Here is a 21,020-nt window from a genome sequence, read left to right as displayed (position 1 = left end):
CACACACACACACACACACACACACACACACACACACACACACACACCAAGTATAAAGAATAAGATGTCATGAGTTTGAGGAGAGGAAAAAGCATGAGAAAAAAATGGAGGAAGGAAAAGAGAACTGTTATAAACACAGTGTTCATATATTAATTTCTCAGTTATTATTATTTTTTTTTTCTGAATGTTTCTTATCTCAGGAAAAGACAGGAATCCAGGCCCAACTGCCAACATTCTAATCCTTGGGGTTATTACCTGATAGCAACAGTAGTATAATACAAAACATTTACTGCACCTATGTTTCTTTCTTTTTTAAATATGGAACGCTTCATGAATTGGCGTGTCTTTGCACAGGGCCATGCTAATCTTCGCTGTACCATTTCAGATTTAGTATGTGTCCTGCCAAAGCAAGCACTACACCTACTTTTAAAATGTTACCATTTTCAAAGCACTGACTGCTTTCCTGACTTACATGTGAGTGAACTGAGTGACTTTCTTAAAATGGATGACTGGGAAAAATAGGAACTAAGTGGTTCCATGTTATTAGGATGAGTCAGAAATAACAGCTAGCCCTTTCTCCTTTAGCTCTTTCCTCTAGGAGGAACAAAGTACTTACTAAGAACTTTCTGCAGTATAACATAGATAAAAAAGAAACGCTATGGGTTTGACAAGCTGCTTGTGTAGAAATTCAAGTAATCTTTTTTCTTCCCTTTTAAAATAAGCTACTAATTTAGAGTAATCAGAAATAAATTTTCATTCACTCTAGTTACTAACAGCAATGTCTGTATTCTTTTCAATATTTTATTCAGCTATAAATCAAGACAGTATAGGTAATTTACACTGGATAAAACCTAGCTCTATACCAAGCTTAGTAAACGTAACAGCTGGAAATACCCGCACAGTAAGCGGTGAAGTGGTAGTTCAGGGCCCCCGGAGCACTTTAGCTGTCTGTATACTCCACTCAGCATAACCACACCTATGCCAAGCTTCTAGTACACACTCAGCAACCCTCCTCCTTGTTCCTCAACGCTCAACCTTAGTTTGCCTCTGCAGCCACTCTTTTCCGTTCCCTAAGGCCCTGAGATGTTCAATGAGCCATTCTCACTTAACAGTAATGCTGTGATCTCAGCCTTTGTTTAAAAACGATTGTTCTAACAATTACCAACCAAATCAAATGTAACAGGTAAAACACACTAATTTCTTTTTAGTCAATGTCATTTTCTTAATCTATTTCTACTTGGTTTTTTATTTATTTGTTTTTAGAATGTGGTCACTTGAATTAGTGTTTACTTTTCTCAAAATAGCCCCTTGGCTTAGGATCTGTATTTTCTAGTTCTAAAACCTCTACAGATGCAGGATAATTCAACCTACAATAGCAATATCAACCAAACAACCCTGGCTTTACTGAAGTAACTAGAAACAGCCACACACACAAAAACAAAAAATTTCCTTTAACATCTTTCAACAAAATTTGTAGTGCTTGAAGCCAAGTACTTTTCCTAAAAACAATAAAGAAGCATAAGAACACACAACCTACTAAATTTAGTCATCAATTTGTTCACCCAGATAAATTTTCCCTCACATACTCATTTATCCATTAATACACATTGGCATATCCAGCCATTTCAGGAAAGTCTCTATTGATCTAGTACATTCTACATTCCCTAGCGTTGGCTAAAAATACATTTTATCCATAAGAAGCAGATGGCTCTGTCTTCTGTACCCCCTTTTCCTCCCATTACGTTACTTAGGAAGTATGTGTGACATTTTTTAAGACCAAATTTTAAATATCACCTGCCTTTTCAACATGTATGACTTGGCTAAATGGAAAATAGAGTTTGAACTCTTCTCCTTTATTCCAGACAGGTTTAAAGTTCATGCTAACAATTCTAAAAATAATTATCCTTCTATTTTAATGTTCATAAGAAATGGTAAAACTGAGGAAAAAGACTGGCTGAGATCGTCTTTTAAACCTCTGTTCACTGCCCATCGCTTTCCAGAAGACCAGTTCACAAGCTGTCCAAGCTCCAAAGGACACAGCCATTTAGGCAGCACTGTGAGGAACCCAAAATGCCTTAGAAAGCAATCCAGGCTTTACTTGCTGTCTGCTTACTTGATTTCCAGTCTCCTTCACTGTAAGGCTCTTGAACTACTTTGAAAACTCCAAGTATATTAAAAACCTTCAAATAGAACTAACCTGTCTCCAAATAGAATCAGCATATATGAACTCCTAGCAGAAAACACCTATCGGAAACCTAAATGCAATGTAACTTTAAAATAGAAAATGTATTAATTTATATGTTAAAAGAATAATTTCAATCCAACTTGAAGAACTATAAAATATTATTTTCATTTAGCTAGTATCAGTTTTAAAATAATTAAGTCTCCAGATGGAGCTGATAGGCAGCTCAGATTCCATGTACGTTACCTAGTAAGGGGACCAGGGGCTGTCTCTGATATAAAATCTGTTGCTTGCTCTTTGATCACTTCCCCTGGGCAAGGTGGCCTGGCCTGGCCACAGAGAAAGAGGATTTAGTTAGTCCTAAAGAGACCTGACAGCCTGGGGTCAGTTGATAAGTGAGGAGGGCATGGGGGGATAGGAAGGAAGAGGCAGGGAGGGTGGAACCAGGAGGAGATCAGGGAGTAGGCCACCATTAGGATGTAAAAATAAATAAATTAATGAAAACGTAAAAAGAATAATCAAGTCTCTGGGTTATTATTTTTGTTTGGCTCTTTCACTGTTATGGATGTGTAGGGTTCTAGATTTGTCTCTAGGGCTTGTGAATGACAGGGAGTTGCCATACCACAGTCTAACTTCAACACTTAAAAAATAATTTCCTTGCCCGCCAGTTGACCATCAGGCTCAGCATGTTTTGATAGTCTGCAGGGCAGAGGCTTTCAGATGCCCTCTGTGGCAGGTTCCTAGGTTGTTTCCTGTTTTCTTCTTCTGGCTTTCAGAGGCTCTCTGTAGCAGGTTCCTAGGTTGTTTCCTGTTTTCTTTTTTCTTCTGATGTCCATCCTCTTTGCCTTTCAGGATGGGGATTGAGCGTTTTAGTTAGGGTCCTCTCTTTTGCTTAGTTGGTTTAGATGTACCGATTTTAGTGTGTTTATCCTATGTTGTATGTTTATATGAGTGAGTATATACCGTGTGTGTCTTTTTGTTTCTGGGACAACTCACTCAGGATGATCCTTTCCAGGTCCCACCATTTACCTGCAAATTTCATGATTTCCTTATTTTTCATTGCTGAGTAATACACGCGGGCAGAGTGAATGGAATTTTATGTAAGAAGTGGGAAATAGCAAGAGCTGGAGAGGACAGGAACTCCACAAGGAGAGCAACAGAACAAGAAAATTTGAACACAGGGAACTTCCCAAAGACTCATACTCCAACCAAGGACTATTCATGGAGATAACCTAGAACCCCTGCACAGATGTAGCCCCTGACAGTTCAGTGTCCAAGTGGCTTACATAGTGATGGGAAGACGGACTGCCTGTGACATAAACTGATGGGCCTGCCCTTTGATCACCTCCCCCCTGAGGAGGGAGTAGCCTTACCAGGCCACAGAAGAAGACAATGTAGCCATTCCTGATGTGATCTGATAGACTAAGATCAGAAGGAAGGAGAGGAGGACCTCTCCTATCAGTGGACGTGGGGAGAAGCATGATAGAAGAAAGGGGAGGTAGGGTGGAATTGGAAGGGGAGGAGGGAGGGGCTTATGGGGGGATACAAAATGAATAAAGTGTAATTAATAATAATAAAAGAAAAAAATAATAATAATTTTCTTTTTAATTTTGAGACAAGGCTTCTGGTGGAGTTGACCAGGATGGTGAGTCTACTCTGTAGCCCAAACAGGCTTTAAGTTTTCTCTCCTGCCTCAGCATCCCACGTTAGTTGGGATTACAGGCCTGTGCCATTAAGCCCAGCTTCAAATATTATTGTTCTTTGTTTTAAATGTTACTCTGATCTCAGTAAAATCAAAACAAAACAAAACTCAGTAACTTTTGTTCTAGAATGGTTCTAAATCAACTACCTCTGGGCTGAGTTGTCCTTTTAAAAGAAATCTGTTTCTAGTAATGCAGTCTTAACAGTATATGAGTAAAGTTAATATTGTTTTTTGTTATTTGAGTTTATGAAGTATTTGCAAAGTTATATATGAGAAACTAGCCCAATTTTTCAGTATCAGACTTTGAAATGCAAAATAAAATACTTATTTTCTCAATGTTATGGATCAAACAAAAGCCTGTGTGGAGACTGGATGGACCATTCACCACACCCACTGTGCTAAGCAGTCATGAGGTCTTTCCACCACAGGCTCAGAAAACATGAGAGCTTGTGAAGCTTTCGCAGTGTCAGTGTTTTTAGTGGGGAGTCTCTGACCTCCTTTCTGGCCTACCTACACTTTTTGAAGTAGATGATAATGTTGCCTTCAAATAGCCTAGGCAGACTTCAAAATATAACTGTAGAGCCATGTTTTCCTAACCCTAAAATAGCCATCAAGAGGCCTAACAAGAAACTAACGCTTGAGTTACTCCATGAAAAATGTTGGTATTACTGTACATGTGGTCAGTGTGACAGTAGCCAGGCTTATTCTAGATGACAAGTGCAAAAATCTATAAAAGAACTCTGCACAGGAAAATTCAGGACAACGTGGAAAAATAAATCAGGAATGCTCCGAAATCAATGAATCTAGCACATGATAGGTGAAACATCTGAATATTTAGGGTTATAAGAAGGTAACCATAGTACAAAGCCCAACTATGTAGTATAAACATACAGGACTGATCTTCAGTAGGCTCAGTCGGGGATTGGTAACATTTTCCAAAGGGGCACTACACTATATAAAGAGCAACAGCCACTGCCAAGGACTGCAGTGATGTTTGTTTCTGGCTTAGCTCTGTCTTCATTCCCCCATGACTGTGAGCTCATGCTACTCTACGAATCTGACCCGGTTAATTACTCGGTTGAATGGATTCTTACTATGTTCCGTTTTTCATTTCATACTCAGTTCTCTCTTATTAAAAAAGAAGTTAAGGCAGAACAACAGCTTACTCAGTATGTGGTGTGTCCCAGGCATGGCTTGATGTGATTCACGTTTCTATCTAATCCTCAGAGAATCTGATCATCTATTATTATACACACTACAAAGATTAAAACATAGATCAAGTACCTGCACAAGGTACCACAACCATTACATGGTAAATCTAGGGTTTCCAGGATTCTCTGGCTCTGGAACTGATATTTTAATCACAAGACTAAACTAGAACACTTCAAATTCTATTAGAGAAGCAATAAAGTTTCTATAATTTATAGCTCATATACGCTAAACACTTTATAATACTTTCACCCTTAGCACTGAAACTTTTTCTTCTCATGACAAAATTCTCCTTAGGGAGGAGACCTAACTGATTTCATTTACACCATATCTTACATATTATTTATTTATTTATTTATCTATTTATTTATTTATTTATTTATTTATTTATTTATCTATCTATCTATCTTACAGATTTATAACAGGGTAAAAATAAAGCAAATTGATCTGCCATGAACACATTCTATGACAAAAGATTTAGGAGGGGAAAGCTTGCACACTGTTTATCTTAAAGTTCTTCATGTGTGAAAGATTTTATAATAGGTTTCATTTTTATTAGTTAATATGTACCACTTCAATACTATCTCCAAATTAGCACCTAATTAAAACACAAACAGCAAGCTGCCAACAAAAACGGAAAGAGGGCTCTACAGAGTAAGAAACAAAGTGAAAAAGAAAACAATGCAGGGATAAGGGAAGCAGACAGCACGACTAGTGAATTCAAATATCAGAGCCAGAAAGCAAAACAGAGTAGCCTGTACAGTCACAGTTGAAAACAATATTGGACCAAGGGACCCCCACATTTTACAAAATGAGGTGCATGTGTTAGCTCTAACTTTGCTCCATTCACACTCAATCCTATACTTACCTTCACATCCATGTATGTTTTCGTAGCAATATTTTGAAATGTGCACTCAATTTAAGATTGTTCTGACGATATGCTGGAAAGTTCAGCACTATCTAAATCTTACTGAAGTGCTGCTGCAACATATGGTCTTCTTCAAATTAAGATACAAATGTTCATGGAACATTTGCTCATGTGGTTTGATTTTTTACTCTCATCTGATATTTTCTAAACATGCTCTTTTCGGGTGACAGCATACATTCCCCAGGATTTGGATACAAGGAAGAAATGCATGTAGCTTAGACAGTAAATGCTATTCCATGGAACTGAAAACCCTCCTGCAGCAGCCAGCCAACAGTGATGCTTACTCCTCACCCGTTTGTGTGGAGCCACAAGTGCTAATCAGAAAGTGTGTGATTAGGGCCTCATGGGAAGGTGAGCAGAGGAAAAAGCATCGGGTTTTGCCTTGTGGTTTTAGAACTATCAACACAGTGTCTGCTTTAACATGTTTCATTTTCCTTTGTTCTTTTAAGTCTTATGGTTTTAATAATGGATGAGAGATTCCTTTACCTTACTATATGTGTGAATAAACATCAAAAGAGCAGTTAAGAGTTTTAATATAAAACAGGCACCAAAGCTATTCCAATAATTCCCCACAAGTATTCCAGCTTTTAGAATTATACTTTCTCTGTCACCCACCTAATTACTTTGTGTTGCAAACTTTAATTTCACAATATTATGCACTTAAACCATATTTTGAGAATGTCTTCCTAAAGATATACAAAAATAATATATTTCTCATAGTTTCCCCTCCATATGGTGTCCTCAAATTGAGTTTCTAATGCCGGAAATATTTTTCAGTAGAAAAAACATAAATGAAATGTAGATGGGTTCTTCTCCATTCTTTAAGTATGTCATGTGCTCACAAATTATTTTGAACACTTTATTCCTGTGCTAACAGCTATACTGTACATTTCAGCTCTTCATGTCCTCAGCCAGCATTAAAAAATACAAACACATGGCTTCCCAACCTGCAGAACCTGCCCTACTCTGCCTCTTCATATGGACAAAGTCTTGAGTCTCCACATCTCCTACACCAGAGCCTTGCTTTCTGATCACTTTGGAACCATTAGTTCCTAAAGTCAGTCTGTTTATCAAGTTCTGCACTATTATTTTAGTTCATGTTATAATAATAATATATTATATTTAATTTAATTAATGTGTAGACATCATGGTGAGATTACAAATCAGTAACATAAACATCTCTGGCCTCAAACTTTTCATAGCAAGAAACATCAAAGAGCAGCAAGGACTTCACTGAAATAACCAACGCCTTGAATCCAATACTTGCCACAGCTACCTAGCATTCAATAGTAAGCCCTGACATTTTGATTTTGATGATTCTCTCTCTTCAGGATGAGCCCCCACTGCTAGTTTGGGTTCTACTTCAGAGAATAAAGATTGAAAAAAATACTGTACTATCTGTGTAACTGGCATTACTCTCACTCTCTGGGACACTCCAATGTTAGTAACAAACATGAGGCAGGATGAAATGAACTTCTGTCCCTTCTCCAATCATTTTGTTCATTCCTTGATGTTTCCTCTCCTTTCCACTGCCAGTTTATATGTCCTGACACTGTTCAGACCAGGAAACATTTTGGTTCTTGGATATTGGAAGGCCTATCTATCTGTAAATGGTTTTCACTAACCTGATCTGTCAATTTGATAAAGACCTTATGCATTTAAAGAGATGTTTACATCTTGGTCAACTGTTAATAAAAGCCAACAGTTATGTGAGCAGGTGATATCCATTTGTATAATTCAATGTTTTTAATAACACATGCAATGCTTTTTAATTTTATTTTCATTAACATAATGTATAAGAAACAGCATAAGGATTAAGAAAATGCCCAAGATCATAGCTTCTGAACACTGGAGGTGAAATGCCAATTCTCACTTTAAAAGTTCACACTCAACTGTACTTCTCCCTTCTCCATATAAACTTCATCTTGTCATCCACCATATGTATGTATGTATGGTGTGTGTGTATATATATATATATATATATATATATATATATATATATATATACTACATACATATACATACACACACATATATATATGTGTTTAGTCGGGAGGGGAGATTGGGGTAGAAGAGTATGATCTTCGTTTTGTAGTTTCTAAAGCATGCTGTGTATGTGTGTATCTGTTCTAATTTTATTTACTTTTTTATTCTGGAGGACTTGTGTTTGAGTTGTGACTCAATCATTTTCTAGCTATGTGACCTTGGGAAAATTACATAGTAACATCCCCACTGTCACCATTTTCTGTATGCTAGCCACTGTGCTAAGTGTTGGAACAAACTGTCTCATTAAATTAAGTCTCCATAAAAACTCTGACAAGGAGATAATATTATTCATATTTTAGAGAGGGTGAAACTACAGCTGAGAGAAGACTGTAAGTAAACATCCCAAGGTCACAAAGCCAGATAAGGAATAACAGCCTAGAATGAACCGGGTGGGGGCTGTGTTGTGCCAAGGATGAGGACAGAGGCTAGCATTGGATGCCTAGGACACTCAAAGAACAGGGATCCCGAGACAGCTTCTGTTGATACACTTTTCGGTGTCAATCAGGGAGCCCTGAAATGAAGGTCATTATGGGCCAGTGATCACTGGAGTGAAGACAAACAGGGAGCTATTCAACTTCATATAGCCTCAGTTTCCTCATCCCGGTGCAATAATAATTGTATCTTATATCTTATGTGCTTCTTTTTTTTTTAATGATTAATTATATTTGACAATTTGACACAGGTGTAAATTTACCCTCTCTCTCCTACTCATCTCTAAACTTCCTCTCATGCATATCTCAAGATTTCTAGAAAAAAAAAGAAGTGATTATAAGGTAGACAATAAATAAAATATGAAAATTAACTAAAGTATAATTTTAAATCTGTAAAACTAACAATAGCCTTTTAGTTCCAAATAAAAATTAATAATAAATAGGAATGTTTTACTTTTGAGCAGCAAAAGTCTAAAGTACCAAAATTGTCAGCACCTGGTCATATTCCTTCATTATCCTTCCATTCAGTTGCTCTGACAAAGCATAAGTCTGTTCTTCTGTTTCTTTTCTATATGGACATGTTTAATGACGCTTACAGACTTTGACTTATTACATAAAGAAAAACAAAAATTAAAAACTTTGTATTTGCTTAATTCAACATCTGCTGCAAATGTTTTGCCCGCTCCTCCTCTGTCTGGAGGTCTCCACTCCAGGGAGGGAGGGGAAACATGGGGATGGACAGGCATCGATTTCAAGCTGAGCTGAATTACACAGAAATGCTCTAACTGAACTCTTGACCTTATTTTGAGAATAGGCACATGCACCTAAGACTTACTAAGAACAAGAAATTCAAACTCCTTCTGAAATAATTATGATTAGTAATAAATTTACAAGTATTTTCATTATTTCTAACAGTTCAAATTCTTATATTCATTGATTTCTCATCCCAGGGGAAAATAAGTTTCTGGAGAAATAAAAGAGCAGTGTACTCAGGGCACACTTAACCATAATGCAAACTCCTAGCCTTAGAGCGCACATCAAGTCATTTTTTAAAAAATATTAAAATGAATTGCAATTTTTTAAATTGCAAGCTCATTATAACCTGTAAAATAAGAATAAAATGCCACTTTTGTGTTATTGCATAAGAAACCAAATATGTATTTTAAGTCATTATAAAGACTTTAAAACATTCTGTTTAGTTATTCTTTAAGGTCTAGAGGATCCAACATAGAACAGAATAGAAATATATACTATCCAATATATTTTCATTTTGTAAAATTACATCTATTTTACAAAGTAAGCATATATTTTAACTTTAGTACTAAGTTTAGGTTGGCTTTTGGAAATAAGAACTTTGATTTCAATTACAGAGTACTGATTAAGATATTAAGTTCATATTAAAAAATTAAAGATGATTTAAAAGTTATGGATTGATAGTAAGGCTGAAATCACAGATTAGCGCCATGAAGAGTGCGGTGAAGAGTAGGTTAGGAATGAGTTAAGTACCGGCATGGTGCTGTACTTCTGCACACATGGTTTACACTGATTCTTCCCCACAGCTCAGAAACAGAACCCTAGCACCCAAAACAGATTCTTCACCGAGTCACATGCTAAGAAAACTACCAAGAGGCCCATGCTATGGCTCCCACTTGTAATTCCAGGACTAGAGACTAGGAGACAGCAGGTCTCTAAAAGTTGGAGCTTCCTGGATTATAATAGTTTCAGAACCACCTGCGCTGCAGTGCAAGACCATCTTAAAAAAAAAAAATAAATGAAAGGGATGGGGGGAAGAGAAAGTGGAGAGAAGGGAAGAAGGAGAGGGAGAGAAAAGCCCTGAGAGAGGAGAGGCTGCTGCTTTATGAGAGTGCTTGGATGAGTGGCAACGAGTGACAGCTGCTTCCCAGTGAGAACAATCCAAGGACACACATGTTTAAGTTTTTATTTTTTGGGGGGTATTAAATATTAATAGAGAGGTAACTAAAATATAGGCATTTTGGTAAAATAAAAGACTACTATTTTATTTTTTACCATTTTAAATCACAAAAACAATCTTACTGAATACAGAATGAAGACTGGAAGATGGAAAAACAAAATAACTTCAAAATTCCGATTCAAATAATGGAGTAAAATGCTTTAAAATCTGTCTAATACCCAAATTTAATATAAGTAAAATAGGATAGAAATGTAAAGCTCACACAGAACCAGCCACCCCTGAGAAGAGTTTGCATTAAGCAATGGGCCAATACAGAACAAGTTACCATAGTTCTTTAGGTTTTCTCTACTAAAATCCATTTATATTAACCCCCAGCTAGAGGTTTTGCTTTCTATGCTTCTGAAATTGCTTCCTAGAGAAATCAGATTCTTACCTTTACATATCTTCTGGAGATGTTTCCTGGAGTACTCTGAAAATTCTTGAGGTCTATGTCAACAGCCATTCTCTTCCTCCCAAGGCCTTAGGAGTTGGAGAAATCCCAACACCTGCTGCTACCACTGAGTGTCGAGGCTAGGAAAGTTTTAGGGTTTGGACAGCAGGACCACTGAGCCGCAGCCAAAGCTCGGGATGCCTTAGCAACTGAAAGCAAGTGTAGAGGGCTCTGTGGTACCCAGCACAGAGCTCAATTGTAGCAGCAGGGGGAGGAATATTCCCCGCCCTCACAAAGGTTTAGAGGCAGCCATCCAGGGACCATGGTTCTGCCAAGCGGCAGTGCCAGGGAGGTAGAGACATGGGCAGCCAGCATGAGACCCTGGGAGAAGAGCAGCAACCAGCACAGAGCTCAGGTAGCAACTGAGAAGAGTCACCGAGGTTCCCACCAGAACACAGGAAGCAATGGACAAACGCAACAAAACACATGGGGGCAGCCATTCACGCATCCCACAGAAAGCCAAAACACGGATGAAGAGGGATGGAAATCTAGTTCTAGAAAGAAAAGTGAGGGACACATGTTATAGCATGCCTGCTGTACTAATGTTAAATTCCAAAAGGGGCATAAGATTACTATACCCTGTCTTTGCAACCTTCATATCAAATTAATTTATAAATGTGGAAAAAAATCCCAGGAAGCTGGTCCACAGGCAAGAGGTAGAAAGGCAAAGCTATCTGGAATTGGAAGAGAAAATAGGAAGACAGAGAGATTAAACTCAATTAGTTTAAAAAAGAACTACTTGAGAAAAATAATTATTTTCTAATTGTGCAACACATATTTCATCAAGTACATCACTTTCAACCAGAACCAGATGCGGGTGAATGGGGAATTTGATGAAGAAAAGAATTTGATAGAAAAGAGGCAGGCAATCCAGAAATACACAAGCTTGAGAAGAGCAAGAGAGGGCCTAAGAAAACCAGACAGGGAGGGCACGTTCAGGGGGGTGAATCTCTAATGCCCAAGACCCCTGCTGACCGCCTCTGCCTCACAATGCTGCACTCTCCAAAGAGGCAGAGAGCTTGGTACCCGGGGCCCACAGCTCTTCAACTTTCACAAGTCTTGAGGAGCTCACACGGAGCTGCCTGCTATGAGCCTCTAGGCTGTGCAGGAGACAGATCTCAGGTGCCTCTCTTTTGGTAAGCTGGAAGATACTTAGAAACTAAGCACAGCATTGAAAAGATGCTAATATCTATTGAATGAAAATGACTGTGATAACTTAAGCATTCTCACTTTTTAAAATTAGGAGCAAGTTAACTATACACAGTACTTTAGACTTGTTTTGCACATCTGGACATAGATGTGAAAAGATTCTACTACATAATAGTTATGTGTGAGAAATTCTTCACTTCAGGTATCATCAAATTACGACAATATAATAATATTCCATTTATTTGGTATATAAAACTTAAGTAATTTAATGACTATTTAAAATAATCTTTTTATTTATTTTTTTAGATTTATTTTATTATGTATACAATGTTTTGTCAGCATGTATACATGCACACCAGAAGAGGGCACCAGATCTCATTATATATGGTTGTGAGCCACCATGTGGTTGCTGGCAATTGAACTCAGGACCTCTGGAAGAACAGTCAGTGTTCTTAACCTCTGAGCCGTCTCCCCAGCCTTTTAAAACCAAAGTTAATTTTCTTCCTCATTTCCAATATACACAGTTAACAATACATGAAATGAAGCTGTTTATTTGAGGGAGGGTAAGTCCACCTATTCTTATAAGTCAACAAAGAATAGATATTGTTATAAAATAAAAAAAATACCAATATTACAATATAGCCAACTGTCATTAAGGAATTATCATTTTAATTTGGAAGAAATTGGGCTTTTGATAAAGGGAAAGGATAAAGAATCTCAAATTTCAGTTTTAGAAAAGTGTGGGTACAGGTGTGGGTGTGGGCAAGTGTGAGTGTGTGGGCATGGTACGTGGAGACACATGTGTCATGGCACATACAAGGAAGGCAGAGGACACTGCTGTGCGTTCTGTCCTTCCACCTGTGAGTAAACCTAGGGGTGAGCCTGGGTCTCCCACACACCAGCAGCAGCGGGTGGCAGCAGGAGCTGGAGTACTGTCAGATGTTCACCCTGGAGGACGCTAGCCGAAACATTCTTGTTTACTCCACACCCACACAAACCACCCATGTGTTTGCACTTAGCCCACGCCAAGTGTCAAAACAGGTGTTTTCCTGTGATCCTACTTAAATCCTCTCTCCAATCAAGTGACAGAAATACTGTTACTATGAGATACCCAGTTTCCAATTCTATACAGAAAACTACTTGAGAGTTTACTGTAAGGCAACCTAACTCACCCTTTCATAGTTCCTTTATTTCCTCCTCATTTCTACTAAGCAAATTAACTGCCTTAAACATGTCACTGAAAGACAGTTACCATGTAAAACTGCTATGCTGAGATTTTGCTTATTTTTTAAATAATACTCTATCTGCCTTCCTGGCAATTAACACTTTTTGCAAAGGCTACTGTTTTCATTATCTATACAACATTCTACCTACACAGGAAAACATCAATTCTTTTGATTTTTTATGGAATGAACAACGTGTCTGTTTCCATATTTCATTTCCATTCTGATGTTATTGATCATTTATTTTCTTTCACTAGATTATGACTGGACAACAGGCTTGTAGGAGCATTAACAAGGCATTTAGATGATTTGTCTAGAAGTTCAATCCTAGAGACAGAAAAGATAACTAGATTTATTTCTTTGGAATTTAAAGACTTCAAAGGAGTGAAAAAAGAATTAATATATTCCAACCACAGACTTGTCACAGAGTTATGAACATGGGGGCATGTATTCTATGCATAGTAAAAAAAACAAACTACCCTTACTGTTGAAACTAAGACACTCAGCATGTTTCTCACATGTTCTACATCAACACAGCAAGGTGAATGAATGCTAGGCCTAAGAAGTCACCTAGTGACCCTTGCAAAGGAGGAAAAATGTAGACTTGGGAATGCACCTGCAAACACTGTAGCCTTCTGCCCATCTGTTGCATAGTCTTGAAATCCGAGTTCCTTAGGGTGGGAGTAACTGTGTATGGTCTGAACCATGGTGGAAAAAGTCTGCTAAGGTCCACTCCCTTTCAGCGACATACAAATATGAATGTGTGTCTACAAAGGTGAATACATTTCTCACACATTTTATGAATCTCAGATGTTAGAATTCAAGAACTAATCCAGTTGTCACAGTCATAGATTTCTAAATGGATCTTATCTTCAGAGGCCCCAGCAGGAATATACATCCTTATATTCACTCCCATTTTGGCCCATGGATTTCATTATGTGCAAGATTGAAACAATAATTATGAGTTCAGATGGAGCTTAAGAAATATAAGGGCCGTCAGCCCATGAGATATGGGCTGAAACCAACTTTGACCAAGGGCTTCCCTGAATTGTCAGTAGCTAAAATGACCCTCCTTGAATAAGCTGCCGAGGACACATGGCTATCAAACCAGACAGTTCAAATCATGCAGCCAGGGCACTAATGTTAAGGCAAAAATAACAGAGATGCCTACCCATTTCTCTTCCTGGCTGTAAGCCTAACTCTGGCTATTTTGGGCTGGCTTCTGCTTGTTTGGTACGACTTAGTAAATCAAAAAATAAAAAGAACCTATGAAAACTTCAGGAGTACATTTGATGAAAGCACCTTCTCTTGGTTATGATTCAGCCATACACCACACTGGACCGTATTTACTGACAATTTATTTAGGTGCCTCTGCAGTCTCACTCTGCGTGACATACCATGCAAAGGTGTATTTAGTCTCAATTATTTCTAAAATCAAGCATCTACAAAGCAGGTGTATAGTTCTAAGCGGGTTCTAGTAAATTGCCTTCTCTGCAGCAGCCCTTGGTATGTAGTGGTGCTACATATCACATGGAATGAGCTAGATTTACTCTCCAGTTAGTAACAGACTGATATCTGTCTCAGCCTCTACTTGGAACACTAAAGACTGCACTCTGCCATCTTTGGTAAAGAAAATACAGGAACTGCATAGAGTTTTGCCTAAGATGGATTATAGGATTTATCTGTAAGACAGCATCTCTTGACAAGGCCCAGGTTGGAACTGAACTTTTGTGCACTGAGTATTCAAACACTGATTTCTGTACCCACAGAGTTGAGTACAGACCAGATATTGGCATTGGCATTTTTATGAAGCATCTCCTGTCTCAAAGTTTTTTAGACTTTGTTCTCCATCACCTTCTGATTGGTTTTACTAAAAATGTGATGGCCAATAAGCTAAGGCAGGATTAGGAGGCAGAACTTCCAGGCAGAGAGAGGAAGTATGGGAAAGAAATGAGCATGAGGGGTGTTGCCACTGCGGTATGAAAGAAGTTGGATGTATGAAACTTAGGAGAGGTAAAGAACATAAATTAAGACAGATTAGTTAGCTAGTTTGGAACAACAGCGTACCTTAAGGCCCAAAGCTATTTTTTAAAAGTGTGAGTCTCCATGTCATTATTCAGAGATAGGGCAGGCATAGAAATCGATTTGATTACACTCTTGAACACATGATTTTTTTTTACCTTGGAATTATTGAGTTATGCCTAGGAGAACCCATCAATCATTAAGCTGTCAGAGAAACATATATAAATACAGACAGAGACATATAAATTAAGGTTTCTCAGCCTATCTGGAACTCGTTCAATCTGTCATAGAAATATTTCTTGCTGATGACGGGGCAGTGCAGGTACTGTGTTAAGATTCAAGTATAAGGGCCTAGTTATGTAAACATTTCACTCACTTTAAAAATCAGCAAAGCTAGTATTTGTAGATAAGCAAGCTAAGTACTCCTTTATTTTCACCAGCTATTATGGGGCCCATTCCTTTGACTTAATTCCTTGAATGAGTCTTCATATGAAAACAAATATATTAATATGCACATGTAAGGGGCACACAAGCCAGAACAGGTGAGGTTTTAGTATTCTTCCATAATGGATAAGAAAAGATTCACCAATATTTAATAGGGTGTGATTTGTGTAGGAACTGCTGACCTCAAAGTGAAAAGGTCTAACTATACAAACACACCACTGAGTCATTTTTCCTCACAATTTTATGCTTTAAATAAAACTGGCTAAATAAAATCCTCAAGTGACTCAGGATGACTTACTGTGTCCACTCCAGGAAAAGGAAAAACTTTCTGTGTTTGAGATAGTATTTGTCTTCTAGAGTTTAGAAAATAAACATTTCCTTTTCTATTATGATGGGAAAGGGAAAGGCTGGGCAAGTTAGTTTTTTAGTGTACTTTTAGTGTTTGCACTATCTGGTTATGTTAGACTTTGAGTTTACCTTTGAATTTGCAAATTTTGTGCACAAGAACAATGGAAGTACTGTGATTGGTAACTAAACCTGCAGAGTAGAATGGCTCACTCGTTCTGCATTTCTAGGAGTATAATCATACAGAATTATATATTCCATATAGTAATACAAAACACAAAGATATCTAAGATCTCTAAATTAAGTGAATTTTCCATTTCTACTTCAATATTTGTTACTCTTTTCACTTTTAACTGAAAAGGGTATGTCTTTCTGAATAAATAGAATAAGTAATAGATAAGTAAGTGTCAGGTATCTATTAAATACGGATAGGTGCATAACACAGGAAACAACATCACCCCATGGAATAAGGAAGTGTCCTCACTAACAACATCCTTTCCTGAGCTAGAAATGTCATGTAAACCAGTGGGCCATACTAGGCAAAGAGTCTAATAAGGAAGCACCAGGATATCTGAGTTCTATATTCTTGCATCCAGTTCAGCCCAATAGCATTACCTATTTTTGAGGCACATTTGACATGTAGGAGATGTCTGGAATATCTGTACTCCTTTTACTACAAATGGGAAACAGAACTTCACCAAAATGCATATGCATGCAGTTTACTTCCTGGTTTTCAGTTAGCATCCAAAGTATCATTTTGTAAAATATACAGGTTAACTACTAGTCACAATTTTAAGAGCTCACAGAAATAATTCTTAGACTATCTGGATATCTGTACTTCTTTAGTTGTGGACAAATAGTCTGTAGAAGCAAAAGTTATTCCAAAGAGCACACACAAACAAGACAGCCAGCATAATTCGGTTTTCATGTAATGTCTGAATGGAACCTAAGCTTACGGTGAAGGACATGGAAGGCTCTCTTTCCCACAAGCCAATCAGCTCAGGTGAGGAACACCAAAGCAGCAGCCTTTTATTTTAAGCTTCTATAAAGTCAAACCTAACATTTTCCCACTTTTGTTCTTGTCACTGCTTTTGTAACTTTGTATTTAGGTCTTCAGTGCTACTGGCATTCCCCATTTTGGCCAGTGTGGCTCCCAAGGGGTTCTCATCTGCATATTAGTCAACACTCCTGCTTGAAACAACTCTTCTCCCTGAACTACCCCTCCCTCTCCTAGAAGTGACTAATCTTCTTGTTGTTGCACTCTGTCAGTTTTTCCCCTGGTATTCTTTCTGTGTTCTATAACATTTACTTTTGCCAGCTCTTTTTTGGAACTGTGTTTCCTTCAGGCTAGCCTTCCATTTTCAATGGTATAAAACACTTATCACGTATAACTTAGTGAACTTTGTCATCAACTTACATGCTATTCATATGAAAATACTTCCTCCAGGCAGAATTGCAACTTCTATTTGAAGGACATTAATAAATATCCATTTGTAGATCCTTAAAGTTAAATGAAGCTAGTCCTTGATGTTACCAGAGACCACACCTAGCTCTTTATGTTTTTCCTACCCTTTTAAAATGTTCAGAACAGGAAAGCCAGCAAATGATACAAATACCACGCCATTTAAAATACCCCCTTTTTAACAGAATCAAATGTAAATTGTGTACCATACAAACTGCACTGCTCCTAACAATCTGCCTATGTAGGTTATTCTAGGCTTTATGTACACTCTTTTGGTAGCAGGAACTGCAGATACGAGAGAGGATTCTCCATTTAGAGTCAAGCCTGTGAGCAGAGGCCTTGCAAAGAAGCCGTGCTGGCCAGCCTGTTTCACACTCTCTCTTGGGATGTCTGCTGTTCTTGGTAAGGAAATCCAATGAACACAGAACAACTCAGCTTCCATTCTCTCAGCACAGGAGCATCCATGAGGTCATCACAGAGCACAGAGGACTTGTAGAACAATGTCACTGCACTGTAGGATCCAGTGATGGCTACATGTCATTAATTCCTGTCCATACTCAGAGAATGCAAAGCACCAGGAAGAAACCCTGGACCATGACCTGTGGGTGACAATATGTACCCATGAGCTCATCACTGACCATAAACATACCACTTCGGTAGGAGATGTTGAAATAGAGGGAGGTGCATGTGGGAGGCCAGGGGGCACAGGGGAAACTTCTATGTCTTCCTCTCTACTTTGCTGTATATCAGAACAGTACTCAAGAAAATAAATAAATAAATAAACTTCAAATGCTAAAACGAAAAATCTCTTCTCATTTTTTCTTTGAAAATAATAAAACATGTCTATAAATGATTAAAATTCAACGTAACATTTCCATATTATCTATATTCTTATTACAAAACAAACTTTATGTCAAGAAATTGCCTTCTATATTAATCATATCAGCTGTATTATAGTCTCTAAGCATAAGTAACAGAACTATTTCTGGATTATATAAGACATCAAGAATGTTATCACTATTTAATATATGATAAAATCTACAGAAGTCCATCTCCAAGGCTGCTGAGACCACTGTACTTGTAGAAGTACTTGTCGAATGAGCCCGGGGCCAGCATTTGCTGCTGTCTAGTCTATTTAACTGTAGGAAAGAGCTGATCCAAAGAACTAGCTCTTTGATCAGCACAAGGATGCCTGGGCAGAACCAATCACACGTGCGTCACACACAAACAAAAAGTAAATGAGGTAACAAAGCAGGATCATAAATGCTAACCCCAGACTTTCAAAGCATATTTTCAGACGAATTCTGTATACTGCATGCTTGCTATTCAACAGTTAATCTTAAACTCCAAACTTTTCTTAATGCACAAAATATACAAATGAAGCTCAGATATAACTACTTGGAAGCCTCACAGGATCTCCTCATTTGCACTAGTCTTAGGGGGGATTTCCAGTATTCTTGAATCTAATTTTACTCCAAAATAGTTTAAATGAATTTTTTTTTACTTTAACATGCTAGGCCTGAAACAGACATTTATGTTTCTTTGGGTCAATGGGAATTATTCAACTTCAAATCCTCTTACTGTCATACTTTTAGACGATAAGGACAAGGAATCTGAAGTCAGCTAAAAATACTGTAAGCTTAAATATATATATAGTATATAACTCCAAACACTAGAATTAGAAAATCAGATTAACATATGGAATGTTTTTGAGTTTGTTTTATGTGTTTCATTTGCATCATGATCATAATAATAAACAAAACAAATGAAGTCATCTCCTAATAACCACATCCATGCTAAACAGAAAGGAAATGACTGAGAACTCTTTATACTATGGAAGAGTAATGTTATCAAAATATATTGTCTTAAAAAAGATTAGGAGAGGCATTCAAATAATTTTCCCAAGAAAAAAATCTTGAAATAAGGATAATCTGATGTAGCACTTTTGTTGTGTCTTGACTCAAGGTCTGATACAGCACAGACTCCAGCTGGCTAGCATGAGTTTCTTCAAGTTCTAAAGAGCCTGAAGTGCTAGGCCTGTGTGCGCCACAACCTCCTTTCAGGCAGTGCCAAGGATCAAACTCAAGGCCTGTGGTAGGTAGGATCGCTCTTCACCTGCTAAGCAGCAGCATCTAAAATAATATGAATATATGTATAAGTTCATCTAGATTTCATATGTTCAAAAATTGAAATAATAAAAAATTACCTCTTCTTCCCCCCCCCCAAATAACATGAAGATAAAGAGAATTGATGTCTAAAGAAAACAAGCTTTATTTTCGATTTCCACTCTGAAGCTACAAAATTGGTTTATAAGCCGAGCCTTGCTATTTATAATCTATCCTGGACAGCCTAAATCAATGTACTTATATCTACAGGGGAATATTCACATGTTTAACACGGAAATGCCTACTTGTCTTCTAGGGAAAGTACGTATTTGAAAATAAATTATCTAAAAAGAGAAATCTAAAATTCTATCTATATCACTGGAAGTACAGAGAGGGGAGGTAGAGTCAGCTGAGTGCTCACTGTGCAGCAAGACAGCACTCAGTTACGAGGGCAGTACTGCTATTTCTACCTTACAGACCAGAACCTGATTCACAGAAAGGTTAAGTAAGTTGCCCTCTCTCAGCTGGCACATGGAATAGTAAATCGTGTGCTAAATATCTCTAAAAGTGTAGAAAGAACATATCTGAAAATAGAATTTTACATAGCTACTCCACATAGAATGACTTTTCTTAAGGGGACTCTCTGGAGAAGTTGTCCTTGGATTTTAGAATTTGTAAAATCCCAAGGTGTAAATAATCTTTTGACAACAAATTTTAAGCTGCCAGCGAGACACTGCCGATGACAGACAACCCAGAATCTCCAGTGGGAAATACTGGAGACACAGAAAGTCACAGGCCTATGAAATGATGAGTGACTCGAAGGCAGTGTGCGAGTGTTGTCTTCGTTGTGTACAGGGCTCGGCGCAAGTAGTCAATTTACACTGTAAGCTATTATGATTTTAAGGGGCCCCTGTGATGGGGGCAGGGCAATGAAGCTAGGTAACTAAGAGATTCTTCAAGGAAATACACACTTTCTATTAAAGCCGTTTGCCATTTAAAATACATTTCCTGCAGGTGCTTATTAAACTATGATTAGTGAAGGATTTCTTCTAAACTATTCCTATACTCTTTCTGGGGCACATAAGAGGACTGTCATTATCTAGAGAAGTTGAAAACAAAAGCATGGCTGAAAGAAGCTATTTGACCTGGATAGCAACAGACATTGTAACCAAAAACAGAAAGAAGGGATCTTTTGAATGTCTTACATTTTCAATTACATATCAAGTGTTAAATGAATACTAAGCCAAATGATCAGAGAACACAGCAAATCACAGAACTAGGCAACTTCACTCTCCATATGTATGTGTGTGTGTGTGTGTGTGTGTGTGTGTGTGTGTGTGTGTGTGTGT

At 37.7% G+C, this 21,020-nt stretch overlaps 1 protein-coding gene and 1 non-coding gene across 12 annotated transcripts in view; both read right to left on the bottom strand.

Annotated features, from left to right (window-relative positions):
* The window catches only part of Mbnl1 (muscleblind like splicing regulator 1), a 148,330-nt gene that overhangs the window by 78,427 nt on the left and 48,883 nt on the right, over window positions 1-21,020 (bottom strand). The window contains exon 2 of one of the 11 annotated variants that reach the window (XM_055596714.1): window positions 10,865-11,595. The exons of the other annotated variants lie outside the window; for them this stretch is intronic. Within the exon in view, the coding sequence (XP_055452689.1) occupies window positions 10,865-10,933 (69 nt within the window). The 5' untranslated portion in view covers window positions 10,934-11,595. The remainder of the gene's footprint in view (window positions 1-10,864; window positions 11,596-21,020) is intronic. 11 annotated transcript variants of the gene reach the window in all.
* On the bottom strand, window positions 313-415 carry LOC129668815 (U6 spliceosomal RNA). Its single transcript, XR_008718971.1, has one exon. It is a non-coding gene; the product is annotated as a U6 spliceosomal RNA (small nuclear RNA).

This window comes from Psammomys obesus, unplaced genomic scaffold (genome assembly GCF_907164565.1).
Source record: "Psammomys obesus unplaced genomic scaffold, mPsaObe1.curated_primary_1811, whole genome shotgun sequence".
In the NCBI taxonomy this organism is placed as follows: Eukaryota; Metazoa; Chordata; class Mammalia; order Rodentia; family Muridae; genus Psammomys; species Psammomys obesus.
The sequence above is the reverse complement of the archived record's forward strand: the minus strand, read 5'-3'. Positions and strand labels throughout refer to the sequence as shown.